This window comes from Schistocerca americana, chromosome 7 (genome assembly GCF_021461395.2).
Source record: "Schistocerca americana isolate TAMUIC-IGC-003095 chromosome 7, iqSchAmer2.1, whole genome shotgun sequence".
Taxonomy (NCBI): domain Eukaryota; kingdom Metazoa; phylum Arthropoda; class Insecta; order Orthoptera; family Acrididae; genus Schistocerca; species Schistocerca americana.
Genome location: NC_060125.1, coordinates 260847960 through 260869601, shown reverse-complemented (window position 1 = coordinate 260869601; position 21642 = coordinate 260847960). Strand labels below are relative to the sequence as shown.

Sequence of the window (21642 nt, the reverse complement as noted above, 5' to 3'; positions counted from 1 at the left end):
ACTTGTAAGTCATTTTCAGTCAGGGTACTTTTGATCACACAGTGTATAAATACCTAAATGTGATTTCATAAGACTTGATGCTTCTATGTACGCAAAATATTAATAAAAAGATAGATTTAACTACTGTAAATTGCTTTATAAAGATTTGTTTTGTCAAACTTAGCGAAAGTTTGACGTAAGGTATTTGGTAGCAACTCTCATTATATGCCTTAACATGTTGCAACTCTGCTTTATAATTTAGTGAAGTGACCTCCCTCCTTTATAAATAACGATTACTATGGAACTGGTAGGTGGTGAGAAAATTTTACTACTAACAGAGATATAAAAGTGGGTGAGAAGTATAAAAAGGTTTACTACCACTGCCTTACACCAACCATGCCATTGTTTCCTTCGTTATTCCCATTCCAGTGTTTCTATCAGAGGGCACGCGCGCGCACACACACACACACACACACACACACACACACACACACACACACACACACACACACACACATCTCTCCTCCCCCACCCTACTCATAAAAATAATTCTCATTAAAATATCCAACCACTATCACCCTTAACAATTATGAACTCAGTTCATATCATTTATTCTCGATAATCTGCTGAAATAGGCCTTTTTTTTAATCTTTTTAAAAACTAATCCAGATATTTTAATGTTTAATCTTAACACTTTTTCCAAACAATCTAAAACTATTTGCACATACTTTAAAATGCTGTAGATAAAGACTAGGTGCGATTAATGCAAGCGTATCACCCCAACCGTGTGGTGCGATGGACATGAAACTACGAAAAAAAATGTTCTTTGGATCTATTACGCTGTAATTTTCGGAGACAAATCTACATTTTCTAGTCCTGCGAACAATTTAATACTCAAGGAATCTACGATAAATTGTTGTCAAGAGATGAGTTAACTAACCTTCAAATCTCATATGAAACCTGACAGGAATACGTATTGTTCATTTTTTTCAGTGGTATGATACAGCAAATGATTGATTTTTATTTACGAAGGCTATTTGTAAATGAAGTTCAGCGTTTCGGTTTTCGTTTTGATTTTGCCTGTATTGACCATAATTTTGCTCTGCTGATGGCGTTAACGCGTGAACAAAATTTATCAGGTTTTGGCAATTGTCCTGAGATAGTATGTCACTGGTTGTTTCGTCCATTAGAGCCTACCAGTTTAGTAGCGAAGTCTGTTTCAATTAACATCTGCCGCTCTGCAGATCAATACTTAGTTTACTACAAGCATTTCCAACATACCATGTTATGATAATTGACGGTGGGTATATTACATATCACATCCCCTCCTCTCCCATTCACATCACTACCCTATGCCCATTACAAATGGGATGTTTGGGGAAAACGACTGTCGGTAAGCATTTGTCTAATTTGTGTGATTTTCAAAAATGGTTCAAATGGCTCTGAGTGCTATGGGACTTAACATCTGAGGTCATCAGTCTCCTAGAACTTAGAACTACTTAAACCTAACTAACCTAAGGACATCACACACATCCATGCCCGAGGCAGGATTCGAACCTGCGACCGTAGCGATAGCGCGGTTCCAGACTTAAGCGCCTAGAACCGCTCGCCCTCTGCGGCCGGCTATGTGATTTTCCTTCATAATCACGTCCTGCGTCGCGTGAGGGAAGAAGTGACGCGTTGCATGTCTTTCTTGGACCGCGTGCTCTCAGAATTTACCGGAAGCCTCTGCAATAATTCGCAGTGCTTCTTGTGGAGTGCTATCGCTACTGAATTGATAAACCCCGTGAACGACTAAACGAAGCTGCGACGGAACTCACAGATATTCTTTAATCTTCATCTCCCTCATTTATTTACTTGGTATATGTCAGGAAACAACGAGTAATAGTTTTTAAAAAAATATGAAAAGGAGATATTGGGTATTGTTTGGATAACGAAGAGAGGTCTAAATCTGCGGTACCGATAATTATTGTTCTGCGTTCAGTAACTTCATCAGGATTATTAGGTAGAGGTGAACGAGAACGATCTGTTATGGCACATATACCAAAATACCCGTAGTCTCTACGTTCTGGTAAGTTTACTAATGGGTACTGACATTTTCACAAAAGAAGGCTATACTACTTTCCCCGGTTATTTGACCCTCAATTAATTCTCGACGAATGCATAAGATTCGTTAATTTAAAGTATACTGATCAGCAATATTATCTGCGAATTATGTACTTTCCTCCCACCGGCTTCATACAACCTCACTCCGCCGTGACTTGTCACCAACAGAGCTGCTGGAGTGCTGCTACGCCCCACCACGGCGCGGCAGCACAAGCGCGAGGAGAGTGAGTGTCTGGCTCGTCACGTGACCGGGCTCAGTTTGCAGTATGGCAGCTGAAGACGGGAGGAGTGGACCGCTGCTCCGGGTAGACCCGCCTTTTGCACTCGTTAATACGTGACTGCGGTCACCGAACGAACGAAGCGCAGTATACGAGTATTGAGCCTCCGTATAACAAAGCTCACGCAAATAAGTGACTTTTGTACGTTCATCCATAGAATTCGGGTCATCAAAACGGAATTTGCACTTTCGGGTCCCAGCCACCACCATCTTTTCCCAGTGCCTGCAAACTACTGACAATTTTTTTTTTACGCTCCGTCTTTACTTTTACCTCACAGTTCTGCACGGAAGGCTTCTTCCGTTGCGACATAAGCCGGTTCTCGTCGGTGGTGAAGCAAGATAGGGTGGTTCGTCTGCCATCCATACTCCTACGCGCCGAGACTTAATTCATCGGTACTTTTAAATCTGGTTTATTGATTCAAGGAATGCTGCTTAATCTCTGTTAAAACTGTAGTGAAAGTGTGATTTTGGTGACTTCTGTTTTCAGGGGTGTCGGCGTCCAAGGCGAAGGAAGTGAGTGCGTATGTGCAACGATATGTCACTATCCTAAGGTGAATGACATGCAGCAAGGATTGATGAGATAGGTACATATATACTTTAAGTTTTTGCGCGTCAAAGCACTGTATAATAGAACGAAAACTAATGCTCTAAGTTTATCGACGTTCAGTTTTACATGTTCCGCGAGATGCAGTTGGTCGAGAGCGAACTAGCGCAGCGTACATGATTACGATATACTGCAGAGACAAATAAAAATTATTATTGTGCCGTGACGAGCACTGAATGTGATTAAGAATTATGATCATACATCACAAGAAATAATGGTTTATAAATAGAAAGGTTTCGTAATCTTTTTCATCCTTAATTGTCCGGATGTTCGTCAATGGGCACATAGTATAAACAAAATGCTGTATGTCAGTGTTAGCCGACTTTATATTACACACAAAATGATACGTAACTACTATCATCATCTGAAGGCCAATGATAGATGTACAATGAGTCCGTTAACAACGCGGCAAAGATGCAAATGAGAAACAGGATGAACTCTCTTCATTGCACGCAACAGCGTTTTTAAATGCAGCTATAATTAAAAAATATTTGCTTACTCTATAAACCCGCAGAATGCTTATAATAACATGATGGACGGAATCTTCTGGCCTCAGTTTGAATCCAAAATTGTGCAAGCAATAGCGTATTCAGTTTCGAAACTGTGACCATTAAAACTTCCAAAACAATTGTGATACCGGTACTGCGTGGCTTCTTCTTTAAGCCAACCATTTTGACGTAAATGTTTTCAAGAGCCACAAATTCATTGACGAATACCTTGATTCTTAATACATATGATAACTGTTAGGTTTCAAGAACAGAACGTCAAAATCCAGTGGCTTTTTAATTGTTTTATTTTCAACTTTCATATGATCTGAACACATATTACGAATAGATTCTTGCATACTGATGTTTATTTCACTGTAGCCTATGTGCCCATATTGATAATTTGTGATGCACGTAGGTTAGTCTGCTTGTCGTTCATGAATGTTTGTTTCCTTCATTTGTACGGAAACAGCAGTCCAGTTGGAAGCAGAGATGATTTTTGACGTTGTGTGCAGACGATGTTAATTGCTTCAGACCAAAAACAGAAAATAAATCCATTCAGAATGACCTGTCATAACTTGTTTAGAAAGTGTTTTCCAGATTTCTTTTTCACAGAAAATCGTGTTTAATGTTAATGATATTCAGCAGTGACACTCTTTTACTAACTTGATTCACTTTCACAAGCGGCAAACTTCATTAGCTTATCATTTGAAAAGTGCATGTCGGTCAGTTTCGAATTGTATTTTAAGTACCAATAGATGGAAATTTGCCTCTTCTCTACAACGTGCAGCATTTGCATTTTAATATGTTTGCGCTGTTGTATGACAGGGAGAAAATCATTTCGTGTTTCTAAACACTGTAAACTACCGGTGAAATGCATTGCGCGCATTATGATGTGTAGCGCGTAACACCGCCTTAGTGATCGACCTATGTGTCAATGAGCACATGAGTACGTAACATTGTCAATATATTAGTTTATAAATGACAGTAGTTCAAAAGAAAAACGACCTTTTACATGGTACCCATTAGGCTTTTTTTAATTTTATTTTTTTTTGTATTTATCTCGTGCACCCAGACGCGTTTTGTCTTAGTTACAAGGCATCTTTAGTGGTTGTCAGATCAGCGTCTGATTCATTATTTGTAATCCAAACAGCTTTCGCTCATGTGGCAAACACGTTGGAATATTACAGTTTTCCGTTTGGTCACTGTTACCAAAATTTAGCACTTTTTGAAAAAGTGCGCTGGCCAAAAACAAAACTGTAGCCTTTCAACCAGTTTGCCACATGAGAGAGAGCTGTTTGGCTTACAAATAACGAATCAGACGTAGATCTGACACCCACTGAAGATGCCTTGCAACTAAAGCAAAATATGTCTTAGTGCACAAGATAAAAAAACTGGATGTGCAGCATGCGAAAGAGGTTTTCTTTTGACTTCTGTAATTTCGATATAATTGCTTCGAAAACGGCCACCACAACAAACTTTTTACATTCGTTTATACTTGCCAGTGTCAGTATTCATTAGTTCTTGTTGGAAACCCTGTTTAATTACAGGTAATGTTTTTACATTCGTTTATACTTGCCAGTGTCAGTATTCATTAGTTCTTGTTGGAAACCCTGTTTAATTACAAGTAATGTAGGCGTAAATATTTTTTATTGAAAGAGCGGAAGAAAGCATATAATTCCGCATTAGCTTTTCTGCCATTTCAACTCTTCTTGCAGCTAATGTCAGAATTTGTCACTGAACTTTTTTCAAGTAAATCATAGTATATTTCACAGCATAGCCCAGTTTGGGATCTGAAAAAACATAAAAGTTTTCATACGTCATCTATAAAATATTAACTGCACGCAATATTACGAATAGTAAGTTTTGCTTTCATGGTGTAAGTTTGTCTACCTTCATACTTGGAACGACATAACCTATGTAATGGTGTGTTAATTTCCTGTTTCTTTCAAAACATTCATTGAGAAAGGAAAATCTTCTGATATTGGCCACAGCAGAAATTACCATCACTGTAATTTCTCTCTTCTGATTGGAAAATGAGTGATATCCCCCACACGAGTTTCAGTAAATGTGTTGCTGATTATTGTAAATGAAGTAACGTGAAACACAGATAATCAAAAGGAAGATTAGTTTTTAATGTCCTGTTGACATGGAGGTCATTAGAGATGGACAAGTGAATAATCAACTGAGGCCCTTTGTATGATTTTGTAGTGTAAAGCTCAAGTTACCTTACATTAGGAATGTGAATGCACTCAACACTGTGATATGACTTTCAACTGATAGAGCACAGCAACCAGTCATCCTTTTCTTTCAACTTTTTGTTAGGCAAATCTAGATTTTTGCTAGAGCCTAGTCAGCATCAATGCACTATTTCATAGTATCAATGCATGTCCTATTACATCAGTCCCCTGTTGTTGTAATCAACAACCTCACACACCGGGAGAAACTCAGATCTCCCAAATCTTACACTATGTACCTAACCGTTTACTGTGTTAGCAATTAATCATTTTCCACACAGTATGTTTTATTGTAGTATAATTTAACTTTCTTTTTAGAAAATGTATTGGTTTTAGTTAACTCTCTAATCTCTTTTGGCAGTTTACTTTATAATTTAGATTCTGTGGTGGAAAATATTTGTTTGAGCTTTCAGTTTTCTTTTTTTTCTTTTAGTAAGTGTAAATTATGTGCAGTGAAATGTAGTAATTACTAATATTTTTATATTGTGCACCTAATGGACAGGTGGATATACTCAGATGGTTGTTAGAATTACCAATCCTTTGAACAGATTTCTCCAATGGGTCCTATTATTTTTGGTTAGTCTTATGATATTTTTCTATAGTTTTAAAACTGTGTCGACATATTGCAGATTTCATGCCCAAAATGGTTCCATTTCTAATAGCAGTGAGTACATAATTAACTATGAAACACTTGCTGTTACACACTGATAACCGACTTGTGAGGCTTAACGTGCTAGTAATATTGTCTTTGCTATTGTCTGTGTATTCTCAATCTAGATTGATAGATAGTCAACATTCATCCCTAAATTACTGCAGAATTTGTTTTAGTTTGACACTATTAATTATGCTTACTCTCCTGAAATTTTTGCTGTTGTGGTTTATTATATATTGGTGACTTTTAAATGTATGAGGGTTTCATTTGCTTCCACTGCCATTTTTTTCCCCTCAAATCTATGATTACAATTTTCTTTTCATTGCCAAAAATAGCTGTTTTGTTTTCTCATGCATAGCTTTGTGTGGAAAGTCATTGATATGTATCAATGACAAGACTGTTCTTTAGAACTGACAAGCACTTCACAGAAAATGTTTGTCAATTTGAGACCTATACTATCACTAATCACTTGTCCTGTTTTCCAGATATTGTCAGAGCCAGACATTTTCTATGCCACCTGTTCTTAATGGTATAATTTAATTTGAAAAATTAGGTCAACAGTTTCAAAATCTTAGGATAGATGTAAAAATATGCCTGTGACTACATCATCATCATCATCCACTGCTGGAAGAGGCCTTCTCCTTGCATTGCAGTTGCACATTGTGCCTGCATGTTCTCTACTGCCATCTGTTTCATTAGGTCATTGCCTCGGATAAATTTGTATACTCCAGTGAGGTACTGGTTTGAACCATCTATAGTTAATTTGGCAGATTATATGTCCTGGCCACATCCATTTCATTTTCTTAATGGCCGTAACTACTTCTTCACTGTAGACTGTCGCCTAATTTGTTTGTTTGTTTTCGTGTTGTCCTATTATTCCAAACTTAAATGTCTCCATTGTTCACTGAGCAACCCTCAGTTTTTGAATGATTTTTGTATTAAAGATTTTCTCTGCCTCAGTTTAAAATTGCGCAATACTGACTGTAAACTATCCACATAATATACGCTGGAAGCTTCATTGTAACAGTGTATTTAGCTGAGAGCACCCCAAACCATTTTTGTTATTCTATTTATTTATTTATTTATTTGTTTCACTGTCGATCCATTTGTTTTGACTGCTTTAAGTGCAGAAACTCAATACATTTTGTGATGTATTTGTTAATTTATGCAATTTCTTGTGTTAGTGACACATTATTTCAGTCTTATTGTAACAGATTTTCAGTCTCGCTATAGGAAGTTGTGGCAGTCATTCTTGAAGTTTATCTGAATTAGAGACAAACTGTATGATGCCACACAGCAGGAAAAATTATTCAGTTTTCATTTTTTAAGTTGGTAGATATACAGTTATAGTTGAAACTATTCAGCATATTTAAGAATTAAACTATTTGGCAGTTCACCCCCTTCCTATCGCACCAGAAGTTTTCAGGATGCTGTTAGTACCCTGTGGTATTTTTTCACTTATAAAGCCATAAGTATACCAAGTTTAACTGATATTGCTCCAGGGATTCCAATGTTATGCTTGAGGAAACATACATCCCCCTGCGTAATCCATTTTAATGCATGTAAATCAATTTTGGTAATGTTTCTGTAACTTAGTTCTGTGTGGTGAATAGCATCATTGTATTTGTATTGGCTGCATAAGTTTTCCAGAATGAACAGTTGCTTATGAAAATTTTTGTTGAAACTTCTTTCTAACTGCAAGTTATTACTAGGCTATGCATGAACTTGCAGCATGTTGCACATGAAAAATTAGTCCACAACTTGTCTTGCAATTGAAATAAATGGTTGTAGCCGCATCATACGTTACATTGAGAGTATCTATTTTTTTATTTCATGTTAGTGACTAGTTTCCAACACCTGCATCCATTTTCAAACCACCCATGCTGTAAGTGTGACAAATACAGGCAATAGCCCACGTACAGAAACTGCCCCTGCAGTACTCAAAGCAAGTACTTAACGACAGCAAGTTACATCACATAGGAGAGACATTAGAGAACTCTCTAATGTCTGACCCAGTGATGTAACTTGGTTGTTGTTAAGACGGCCATGTACCACTCTGATTGATGCAGGGGCAGTTTCTGTATGTGGGTTGTCACCTCTATTTGTCACGCTTACAGCACAGATGGTTTGGAAATGGACACAGGTGTCCAAAACTAGTCATCATGAAAAAATAAAAAATAGATTTTTGTCACTGCAACTTATGACAAAGCTACAACCGTTTATTTCAATTATTAGGTTATGTTTTTGTTTGTTTTTCCCTGTTTTGTAACCCTTCAGAGAGCTTTACCGTTGTTTCCAGAATTATTTTATCATTTCAGAATTTTCATGGTAAACTGTATCCTTCTGTAATTCAACAAAAGTTTAGAAAGTCTAGCTAACTACATGGGTTTTTTTAATGGAACCAAAATATTTAAGAAGCTCAATCACTTTCTTATATCTGCCACTGTCCATTTGTTTATCCTGCTCTGTGCTATTTTCATAGGGGATTCATTTTTAAAAGTGTAGAGAACCTGGAAAAACTTGATTTTTACATTGCTTTCTGTATATACATACGTCCTTCCAATAATAATACTTTTGAAATATTCTTCATTTTAATATTGAAGAAGGCCTTGTGTTGACATGCAGTTTTATTTCATGGAAACCAGCCCATACTTTTGTTATTTGGTGAAACCCTTACAGGTACACCTGTGTTCCTTCTATATAGGCCTAGTTGTAACCATATGGTCAGATATTCATGTTGCGCTTTTTATCTGGTAGATAGAGTATCTTTCATGCAGAGGTAAACTGGTTCGAATCCTGGTAATGGTTGAAGTTTTCACTGCCAGTATTTGGCTGGCATAGGGGAGAAGAGGTGGTGGTATACTCTTTATTACCAGTCTTTGCAGCAATGCCCTGTATTAAATTCCAAACATCTCTGCAGTGTCTCATGAAGTGAGGGCATATGACACTGTTGGTGGTGATAGGTCTAGGTCTGTTGTATGAGTATGTTAAGCTCGGCAGTGCCCTTGGTGCTTTTCAAGAGAAATAGGCCGTGTGTTGGCATTGGGTTCTCTAACACAAAAAAACATGACACTGAACCCCCCCCCCCCCCCCCCCCCCGCCGCACCCCCACCCGCACACCAATTACGTGGCTGAACCTGTCTTTCATGCTCTCCCAGCCATGAGGCCTACTGTCTATTGAAGCTGAATTTTATTTTGCCAAACATATTTCTGGTAGTTGTTTTAGGCATCTTCAGTGGTGTACAAGGAAGTAAAAGTAATAATTTATTGCATGACTATAAATATTTTGCTTTGAGACTTGCAGCATTTCATTGCAGCACTTTTAGACTAACTTAACATTCTCATTATTTAGAGTATAAGTCACCTATGTTTCATGGAGACACATACAGCTTTACTTTCAGAATTTGTGTTTGTATAAAGTGATAGGGTTAAGTGTGGTGCAAGCTGTATGGTATAATAGTAAAAGTAACAGCTGCTTCTGAAACTATTGAGAGGTATGTTATTTTCATTATAGCTTTAAATCTGGCCTTAGAGGCTCAACTAGTGGTCGTCACACTGTAGTCCCATTAAAGAGAGATGGTCTTAAGTTGCAGTCATTCTGTATTTCATCACACATTTTACAGCTGATGCTCATTGGATTGTAAAATGCCTGAAGGATGTGCAGCAAATAATTTTGTTACAATTTTTTTTAGTTGACATAATTTCCTTAAAACAGTGGGGGCCTGTATTTCTGAGTTCCATAAAGCACATACTTCTTTCTTTTTCTAAGGGAGAGAGAGAGAGAGAGAGAGATAATGTATTTCTCAAAGTTTTGAGATGAACAAATTTCAAATCTAGAGATTTGTTTTCTTTTTGTTTTCCCACTGTTTAGTTGCTTGCAATCTTGCTGCTGCTATATGTGGTTCACTCGGGTAAACCTGTGGTTTTTCTGACCACTTAGTTTGAAACATTACAGATGAATTCTGCATTTTCCCCTCACATGCCCACATGCGCGCGCGCGCACGCGCGCGCACACACACACACACACACACACACACATTATTTGATGTATATTAGAGACCATTTCATGTGATCATTAGGCTCTCGTTTTATTCTAGTTAGGGAAAGATCGCTAGCTGCTTCTGTGTACATTCATCTCTTACTTGTTTTGCCATTATGATCTTTACACGAAATATAAAAATACCAATTTCTGCTTAAGTTTCCTGGGCATATAGTTGTAACAGCCTTGTCAGAAATCTCTTAATTTCTTCAGGTTTATTTGCACCAAAGCCATTTGAAACTTACTCAGTTTCTGAATGAAACGGTAGAGATATCTAGTGATAAATCATTGCACCTTCAAGAAAGAGACAGAGGACTGAAAAAGTGATGATTCAACACTCCAAATATTACTGCATTTTCACTGAGTGTGGCTATTTTATCTGAGCATAGATACTGTGTAGCTTTTGTTGAGTGGGATTAGCCTTGTTTATTATGTACAGGCTTTCACCGTTGACTGTACAAATTTCACAAGCATTGCTTCTTTCTATTTGTTGTCGTATAAAAAATTATATATATATCTCACACACACACACACACATGCACTGGTTGGGAGGAGGAGGAGGGGGGGGGGGGGGGGAGTGAGAGATTTTTCAAATTTTTGATGTGAAACATTGTCTTCCTTTCTGAGCTGAAAGTCATAGACAGATATGTTTAGATGCTTGGCAGAATAATGGAGTACACAAACTTTTTTTTTTTCCTCAGCAAAAAACTTCACAATTGTTATAGCTGTATGACTGTGTACCCTGTTATAACAGAGAGTGAAGTTTTGGAATGCTGATAGTATGTTACTCAAGATTCAATATTTGAGCCATCCCAGAGGCAGTAACAAGCTACTCTGCTCCTCCAGAGGAAGTCAATATGAAGTCTGCTTTCAGAAGGACAAAAAGCATTTTGATCTTAATATTATAATGTTTGGTTCTAACTACATTTTTTATCTAATGATGTCATTCTGAAAACATCATATCACCAGGCACAGTTTTTTTTATAATCATTCATATTTGTGTGGCTCAGATGTCATAATTTTACACAGGTTTTGAGGTTTCCCCTCTGTAACTTCTTCAGCATGCGACTTTTCAAACCATTTCTCTCTCCCCGTCACCCTTCCTGTGATAGAATTTGTCACCCAACAACTATAGTATAGGCTGTTTCACATACAATGCAAGCATCACCTCTGGTGTTGCATTGGAACCAATATCCCATTAGGCAGGCAGCAATTATCAAATGACATTTCATGCAGTTTCTGAGACAGTGTTGCTGGTGGCATTTTGGTTGTAATCAAGAATAAACTATAGAAATACAAGCGGCCATGGAAAGATGTCTGAAAAATTTGGTTTGTGAGAAGCATCTTTGCACAGACCCAAACTGGAACTTTATAAAACAGTGGAAACTCCATGCTGAAATATCAACAGTGTTAGGGAAAGGACAGATTGCTACTATCACAAAGGTGACACACTGAGTTGCAGACAGGCAAAAAGAAAACACACACACACACACACACACACACACACACACATATACACACAGAGAGAGAGAGAGAGAGAGAGAGAGAGATAGCAAACGTGATGCACACCTCATGCCAGTTGCATTCTGGTCTTAGCTGATAAAGATGGCAGTTTTTTGCTTTAGCTGAATGCATGATGTGTAACAGGCTTTTTGTTGTGCCTGTCTGCAACTCACCATGTCATCTCTGCAGTGAGTAGGAATCTGCCCTTTTCCTAATATTGTTGAAACCTTGTAAAGAGTGGCTAATGCATCAACTGACAATTTCAGATGCTGTTGCTAGACATCAGTACTGCAACTGACTATTGAAGTCTGTATGTGTGGAGAGACTTAGCCTGAAATGCTCTTTTCCTCTCATGATGTGTGGCTGCTTTTATTGGGCTACCGTAGCCGATGTGAACTCACTGAACAATTAGTGTTGAATTACGGAAAATTGCATTGACTGAGTGTTCCGTCAGTTCTTGGTAGAATGTATCATACATTGCTGGGTACCAGGTGCTAATGTAATACACAAACACTCGTTTGTAAAATAAAATAATAAATATTGTAAACTATTACATCAATGTCATGTGTGTTTTCATTCGTAATGTAAATTCTGAAAATCAGTTGTATAAAGAGCATCTGCCTGATGCAATGTGCATCATTAATTATTGGATTGTTATTCACAAAAGTGTGACTTCTGGTAGATAAACAATACATCAGGTATTTTTCCACAGAACCAACAAAAAGGCCTATAGTTAGTGCCTGAAGAAACATTTCTGTCATCAGAAAGTACCTTCTAACAGTAGATGAACGACCCTTCCATGAAAACCACCTTGAAATACTGTTGGTAATGTGTGCTGCGTGCATCTGTTTGTTTAAAGAATATCTGGAATTGTACTGTCAGTTTTCCCCATTGGTATATAATGAACATAAAATATTTCTTTCTCTACAGTACCCTCAAAAAAATGAATGGAAAAGGAAATGAAAGGAATTGAATTAATACCTTTTAATTTATGGTTTTAAAATCCCCGTGATCTTATTACTGGCCTTCAGGGTAAGAGTCTTGTACCAAAGCAGAAATCAAACTGAAATGTTTGATTTGAATGAGGCCATTTGTACTGTACATGACTTTCTGCTCAGGCATATTGTGTGTGTATGTGAGGGGGATTCTGGGGATGTGGATATGTGATTGTTGGTACTCGTGCATCTGACATTTAACTGTAGGTCCCTATGTAATTGACTAGGTCATGTTATTCTGGAGGCAAAGGGAGGCAAGGGAATACGTCACCTAGATGTTATGGTGTTGATTCCAACCTGTTAGTTGACTGCTTTGTATTTTGGTAGGCAATGGTGAAGATGAAAGATGGTGCAAAGCTCGGAAAGCAGTTTAACAGAGAACTGAGTGGGTGCCAAGGTTCTCTTTCAACTTCTTTTTGGTATGGTATTGCAAACACTACTACTAAAACTCGTGGGTGTATTCGTTTTTGAATGAGGCATTCTACCTATGCAATATCTATGCTGATAAACAGGAATGTGGCTTTTTGTTTCTTCTGTGAAATAACTTTTTGAAAAATAGTTTATAATATGTCTAATTGTCCAGAGTGGGTTTTGATCTTGGTGCTTGTCTGCTTACATCATTGATTTACACCCTTTAGCAGCTAGTTAATAAGAACCAAACTACTTGTCTAGATTTCTCCAGTTTGCCAAGCACAGTTTGGCACTAGAATTGTCTCTTCTTCATATGTTGCTCGATGCTGCGTCATTGCTGTTAAATTTTTCGTCAGTTATTTTTTGGTTGCATATTTGAAATTTCTTTATTTATTTAGTCATCCAGGGATCATCCTACAATGATATGATATTTGTGACTGTAATATAATGAAAATAGGTACCCCAAAATATACATAAGCAAACAGGATATAAGTATGTTTTTATGAGGATAGGGCTGCACAAAGCTTTATATTCTACATAGGTTTGTGCTGTGTAACTAATGAAAAAATTGAACCTGAGTGAGAACAAATTGAGTGCCAGACTGGGATTCAACTTCATAACCTTGCCTTCTGCAAGCAGTTCTCTTATCAGATGAGCAATACAGGCACAGCTGATGACCTCATCTTACAGCCCCCTTTCTTTCAGTAGCTCTCTCGTTTTCCTAATTTCTTTTTTATCTGTTGTTTGCTGTTGACTTTAAGTTAAAGTAGTGTGTCTAAAATTGTTAGGAAAGAAAATTATTTCAACAGCATATACGATCTGTGCCATTAGTTTAGTGAGGAGATTTAATAATTTCATCTATTATTGATGTTGATCATATTGTGCTCCATGACAGTTTTTTGTTAATTTCGATAAGAACCACCACAGCTGTGTGAGTCACATTTATTACATCACAACCAGTTTCACTCAGCGATTATCATCAGGAAACACTAAAAATTCACCATCAGCCTTTGTATCATCCTCACAAAATTGTGTCAGTCTCATGGTTCAGGAAGTCTAATTGTCTTACACTGGAACATAATTAAAACACAAATACTCTGTTGACTGCTTGGCACAAGCACATCCAGCAGTAAGACTTATATAGGATGTACTGTTGGCTCTTTTTGTGTCATGCTGTTACTGGAATGTTTGTATGCAGCTCATGTTGCGAAATATGCCTTTAATGTTGTGTAAGACACTTAGACTTCCTTATTGGCACAATTCTGTGAGTATGTTACGAAGGCTGTTGGCAAATTTTTAGTGTTACTGGATATGATCATTGAAGGAAACCTGCTGTGACGTAGCAAAAGTACCTAAATATAATTGTTACTGTGTTATATCACAATATGAATAATATGACAGGTCACACGCTTTGTCAGAAATCTATGTGTCTGCCTTAGATTAGTGATGATTCAAAGAAAATTATATATGCATTACACATGTTGTAGAATAACAAGCAAAACTGACGGACGCGGGAAAGCCTTAGGTTATGGACGTGGGAAAGCCTTATGTTATGCTGTTCATTCTAAGTGTAAAATTTCCCATTTCATTTTAGGAACAACCTTTGCTCTTGCTATGTAAAGAATGTAGAGAAGTGGTCTTCACAATTTTAGTCAATCAATTCAAGAAAGTAAGAACACATTTAGAAACTGAGAAAAAGAAATAATAGTGAGAGATACATATACCCCTAGCTGACCATATTGTGCACTCCATAAGCCTGATGCAACTGTGATGCATCACAGATGGATTTTCTGTAATCACACTGTACACATCAGAAAAGGTTTTTAACAAACTTCATTGTCACTATTTTTATGCTAAGAATTCTCAGTACTGCAACAGTCACATTCCAGATGTTTGTGAGTTTCAAATACCTTTTATCAGCTTTTTCCATTAAACCTGTTATTGCTGATTAATATTTGCCAGTCAGGGGGTGTGCAGGTAGTTACACTTTGCAGAGGTGTAGTAGCAGTCAGACTTCATACATTGTTTGTTTTATTTTGCAGTATTGCAAGATGGCAGTCAGGCATGCACTATCAGCAGTGCTGCTGCTTGTATGCCTTCTCTGCTATTATAACAGTTTACAATGCGGATTTGTTTTCGATGACATCAGTGCCATCAAGGATAACCGTGACCTTCGGCCTCAGACTCCTCTCCGCAACATCTTCTCCAATGACTTCTGGGGCACTCCTATACACAAGGTAAGTTTATACTTCCTGAGGAGAGTTAGCTTTAGTGTATGTATGACAGCAATGAGACAGCAAAAGCACAGGACCTTTGAGGAACAATTCAGTGAACCAAATGAATATTATGTAGGTATAAAATGTTTTCTAAGCAAGATACTACTCAGGTTCTTGAAAGCCTGCCTGCAGCCTAACAGAGAGGTCTGGCAAATTGACAGTGAAATTCAGATTCATTTATTGAACATTCATTTTCATTCAGAAAATGGAAAGTACGATTATATATTTGTAATGGGAAAATATTGGTATGGTGTACTCCATTGCAATGGAAATGCTGATCCTTGTATCTGTATCTTATGCTGAGAAGTACTGTTCTACAAACAAATGTACTTAGCCACCAATAAAACTTAAGAGTCATCAAAAAGAAGTAGGACCATCACATTTTCTCTGGCAATTAACTGTGATTGTCCTCACTGCAAATACTTCTGTGAAATGCTCTCAATAGGATATGTGTAGTATTGTCCTTTATATTGACATCAGCAGCAAGTTCTTGGCAAGTGTAAGTTATTTGATTCTCCTGAAATTTTTGTGCAGAAGTAATATTTGGAAAACTGAGAGCAAAATAAGTTATGAGTGAATCTCCATTTCCCTGAGCAACCCCACATGGCAAGACATGGTAATATGCCATTTCAAGTATCACTGTTCCTTTTTAATATTTCTGACATGATTCTGTGCTTAATAATACAATAAGTCTCACTATATCCTCTAAAGGTTTAACAGCAATACAGTTAACAAAGTGAAGTGTAAAACCTTCATGTCAAAATGACAAAAATCTAAAATGGAGTCAGCACATTGATAAACTGATAGATAAGCTCAATTTTGCATATTTTGAACTAACAAATATCCCATTGTACTGTTCTGCTGACAAATTATGACAATGTATTTTAGATTATTTCACCCCATGTTGCAATATGGAATTATCTTTTGGGTCAAAGTAGGAAAGTCAATAAAGTATTTATTTCACAAGATCATGTAGCAAAATCGTTTTTGAAGATTCTCTCTTCTGAGAATATTCACTCTCTTTATTAGCTATAAAAGCTTTCCTGATGTTCTGAAAAATATTGTTTATTTGATCACTTTCCTAAAAGGTGAAGTACACCCACATACAAGAGAGTTTATTCACAAGAAAAGATATTTAAACACAATGCTTCTAAAAGCGGTGCAAGCTATCTTAAGTCCATATTCTCAAGTGAAGTCCAATCCAAGTCATATGAGAGTTTCATCTATTACAAATAGTCCACCAGAATAACACAGTAGACAACGTGACAGGCTTGGGGTGTGCAGCCTACTGCTCGCATGTACACTGGCTCAGGCAGGCCCCAAGCACCTTATATGCCAGAGTTTGGCATGATCCCATCAGAGGCCATGCCTAAGGATCAGTGCCACCTGAACAGTGACACCAGAACAGTCAATAGTAATGTTGTGCCAGCTATTCAGTTTCCATGGTAACATCAGATGGCACCAGTATTTCTGCCCCCCCCCCCTCCTTCCCCCCTTTCTACTTCCAAGCAACGCAACTGCCAGGGGAGAAGACAAAGGTGGTGTATGTTGTGGAGGAATTGCCACTGAAAATGGGGGTCAGTATCCATGCGCATCACTATGCAGGTCTGAGGCAGGACAAGGCATGATGGGAGATCAAGTCACCATGGGACTAGAAGGTCTGCCAGAGGAGGGGGAGCGAGTGGCTGTTGAGAAGGATGGTGGAGGAGAAGTTTATCTCAGTCGTGCTACAGAAGTCTGTGGGTGGAGGCCACTGTATGCAACAACTATCTGTGGTTGGTGGAGTTCATCCAGTGGATCCAGGCTGGGTGGTGCCTGCACTGATGAGTTTACATGAAGGTGCCCACCTGGAGTGGCCAGACCTTGATGACGGCATGCACCAGCAGTGGGCATAGTGTTGTGTCCCAGTTACAAACTACCAAATGAAAAGTCGTAATTGATTATAGCGTAGAAGATTTATTGTGAAAACAGGTGAAACATATTGTTGTGGTCTTCAGTCCTGATACTGGTTTGATGCAGCTCTCCATGCCACTCTATCCTGTGCAAGCTGCTTCATCTCCCAGTACCTACTGCAGCCTACATCCTTCTGAATCTGCTTAGTGTATTCATCTCTTGGTCTCCCTCTATGATTTTTACCCTCCACACTGCCCTCCAATACTAAATTGGTGATCCCTCGATGTCTCAGAACATGTCCTATCAACTGATCCCGTCTTCTAGTCAAGTTGTGCCACAAGCTCCTCTTCTCCCCAATTCTATTCAATACCTACTCATTAGTTATGTGATCTACCCATCTAATCTTCAGCATTCTTCTGTAGCACCACATTTCGGAAGCTTCTATTCTCTTCTTGTCTAAACTATTTATCGTCCACATTCCACTTACATACATGGCTACACTCCATACAAATACTTTCAGAAACGACTTCCTGACATTTAAATCTATACTCGATGTTAACAAATTTTTCTTCTTCAGAAACGCTTTCCTTGCCATTGCTAGTCTACATTTTATATCCTCTCTACTTCGACCATCATCAGTTATTTTGCTCCCCAAATAGCAAAACTCCTTTACTACTTTAAGTGTCTCATTTCCTAATCTAATTCCCTCAGCATCACCTGACTTAATTCGACTACATTCCATTATCCTCGTTTTGCTTTTGTTGATGTTCATCTTATACCCTCCTTTCAAGACACTGTCCATTCCGTTCAACTGCTCTTCCAAGTCCTTTGCTGTCTCTGACAGAATTACAATGTCATCGGCGAACCTCAAAGTTTTTATTTCTTCTCCATGGATTTTAATACCTACTCCGAACTTTTCTTTTGTTTCCTTTATTGCTTGTTCAATATACAGATTGAATAACATTGGGGATAGGCTAGAACCCTGTCTCACTCCCTTCCCAACCACTGCTTCCCTTTCATACCCCTCGACTCTTATAACTGCCATCTGGTTTCTGTACAAATTGTAAATAGCCTTTCGCTCCCTGTATTTTACCCCTGCCACCTTCAGAATTTGAAAGAGAATATTCCAATCAACATTGTCAAAAGCTTTCTCTAAGTCTACAAATGCTAGAAACATAGGTTTGCCTTTCCTTAATCTTTCTTCTAAGATAAGTCGTAGGGTCAGTATTGCCTCACGTGTTCCAACATTTCTATGGAATCCGAACTGATCTTCCCCGAGGTCGGCTTCTATCAAATTTTCCATTCGTCTGTATAGAATTCGCATTAGTAATTTGCAGCTGTGACTTATTAAACTGATAGTTCGGTAATTTTAACATCTGTCAACACCTGCTTTCTTTGGGATTGGAATTATTATATTCTTCTTGAATTCTGAGGGTACTTTGCCTGTCTCGTACATCTTGTTCACCAGATGGTAGAGTTTCGTCAGGACTGGCTCTCCCAAGGCCACCAGTAGTTCTAATCGAATGTTGTCTTCTCCCGGGGCCTTGTTTCGACTCGGGTCTTTCAGTGCTCTGTCAAACTCTTCACGCAGTATCGTATCTCCCATTTCATCTTCATCTACATCCTCTTCCACTTCCATAATATTGTCCTCAAGTACATTGCCCTTGTGTAGACCCTCTATATACTCCTTCCACCTTTCTGCTTTCCCTTCTTTGCTTAGAACTGGGTTTCCATCTGAGCTCTTGATATTCATGCAAGTGGTTCTCCTTTCTGCAAAGGTCTCATTAATTTTCCTGTAGGCAGTATCTATCTTACCCCTAGTGAGATGAGCTTCTACATTCTTACATTTGTCCTCTAGCCATCCCTGCTTAGCCATTTTGCACTTCCTGTTGATCTCATTTTTGAGGCATTTGTATTCCTTTTTGCCTGCTTCATTTACTACATTTTCATATTTTCTCCTTTCATCAATTAAATTCAATATTTCTTCTGTTACCCAAGGGTTTCTACTAGCCCTCGTCTTTTTACCTATTTGATCCTCTGCTGCCTTCACTATTTCATCCCACAAAGCTACCCATTCTTCTTCTACTGTATTTCTTTCCCCCATTCCTGTCAATTGTTCCCTTATGCTCTCCCTGAAACTCTGTACAACCTCTGGTTCTTTCAGTTTATCCACATTCCATCTCCTTAAATTCCCACCTTTTTGCAGTTTCTTCAGTTTAATCTACAGTTCATAACCAATAAATTGTGGTCAGAGTCCACATCTGCCCCTGCAAATGTCTTACAATTTAAAACCTGATTCCTAAATCTCGGTCTTACCATTATATAATCTACCTGATTCCTTTTAGTATCTCCAGGGTTCTTCCATGTATACAACCTTCTTTCATTATTCTCAAACCAAGTGTTAGCTATGATTAAGTTATGCTCTGCACAAAATTCTACCAGGCGGCTTCCTCTTTCATTTCTTAGCCCCAATCCATATTCACCTATTATGTTTCCTTTTCTCCCTTTTCCTACTCTTGAATTCCAGTCACCCATGACTATTAAATTTTCATCTCCCTTCACTACCTGAATAATTTCTTTTATCTCATCATACATTTCATCAATTTCTTCGTCATCTGCAGAGCTAGTTGGCATATAAACTTGTACTACTGTAGTAGGCATGGGCTTCGTGTCTATCTTGGCCACAATAATGCGTTCACTTTGCTGTTTGCAGTAGTTTACCCGTACTCCTATTTTTTTTATTCATTATTAAATCTACTCCTGCATTACCCCTATTTGATTTTGTATTTATAACCCTGTATTCACCTGACCAAAAGTCTTGTTCCTCCTGCCACCAAACTTCACTAATTCCCAATATATCTAACTTTAACCTATCCATTTCCCTTTTTACATTTTCTAACCTACCTGCCCAATTAAGGGATCTGACATTCCACACTCCAATCCGTAGAATGCCAGTTTTCTTTCTCCTGATAACAATGTCCTCTTGAGTAGTCCCCGCCCGGAGATCTGAATGGGGGACTATTTTACCTCCGGAATATTTTACCCAAGAGGACGCCATCATCATTTAATCATACAGTAAAGCTGCATGCCCTTGGGAAAAATTACAGCTGTAGTTTCCCCTTGCTTTTAGCCATTCGCAGTACCAGAATAGCAAGGCCATTTTGGTTAGTGTTACAAGGCCAGATCAGTCAATCATCCAGACTGTTGCCCCTGCAACTACTGAAAAGGCTGCTGCCCCTCTTCAGGAACCACACGTTTGTCTGGTCTCTCAACAGATACCCCTCCATTGTGGTTGCACCTACGGTATGGCTATCTGTATCGTTTGAGGCACGCAAGCCTCCCCACCAACAGCAAAGTCCATGGTTCATGGAAGGGGGGGGGGGGGGGGGGGGGAGGGGGGGAGTTGAAACATACTCAGTGTAATCACTTATGTCCAGGTCCATAGCCAAAGTTCATCTCTCATAAACACTATCACAGTAACAGTGTCGCAACTGAGAGGAGACCTGCTCCTTACTCCAGGAGGCTCACCAGATGACTGTGCTTCCAGGCCGCAAAGCCACGACTTAATCACATGGGGCTGCATATTGATTGACTCTGTCAACTTCAGCAGTACGACTGCTGCATCTCTTCTGGTGCCCCCACTGTGAGCACTTTCAAGTAAGCTACACTGCTGCCACTGGAGCATTGGCACACAGTGGTCGAAAAGGCGGTGGCCACATCTTATGTGTGGCGACAGCACTGTATGAACACACGGCACAACACATAGTATACCCAAAACATTGTGATGAGGGTGACCGTGAAGCAGCTTCACAGGCTGTGGCCCTTGATCAGAATGGCCCTGTAAGTTGCTAGAAAGCTACAGACAGCATTAGATGCAGTGTTTGAGATCATTTCCTTCTGGAGCTGGGTTCTGAGTGTGCAGATAAAGCTTTACACAAGACTGTTGGAGGATGGGTGCAAATGTGCAGTACAAAGTTCTTGAATCCCATTATGGGTGCAAAATCATTTGAAGTCATAGGACATAAAAGTCATCCTGTTATCAGAAACCAAAGTGCGTGGGAAGCCTTCAAGGGCAAAGACTTTTTCTCCAAGCCTGCAATAGTAGCAACAGTAGTAACCTGAGACATGCAGGACACAAAAGGGAAACGAGAAAAGCAGTAAATGATGATCAACCACATGGAGTCC

General features: G+C 38.6%; 1 protein-coding gene across 1 annotated transcript in view; it reads left to right on the top strand.

The window, feature by feature from the left end:
- The first annotated feature begins 2379 nt into the window (after positions 1-2379).
- Positions 2380-21642, top strand: part of LOC124621975 (protein O-mannosyl-transferase Tmtc3) — a 112439-nt gene continuing 93176 nt past the window's right edge. Inside the window, exons 1-3 of the mRNA XM_047147509.1 lie at positions 2380-2755; positions 2850-2946; positions 15331-15525. Of these exons, the coding sequence (XP_047003465.1) occupies positions 15340-15525 (186 nt within the window). The 5' untranslated portion in view covers positions 2380-2755; positions 2850-2946; positions 15331-15339. The remainder of the gene's footprint in view (positions 2756-2849; positions 2947-15330; positions 15526-21642) is intronic.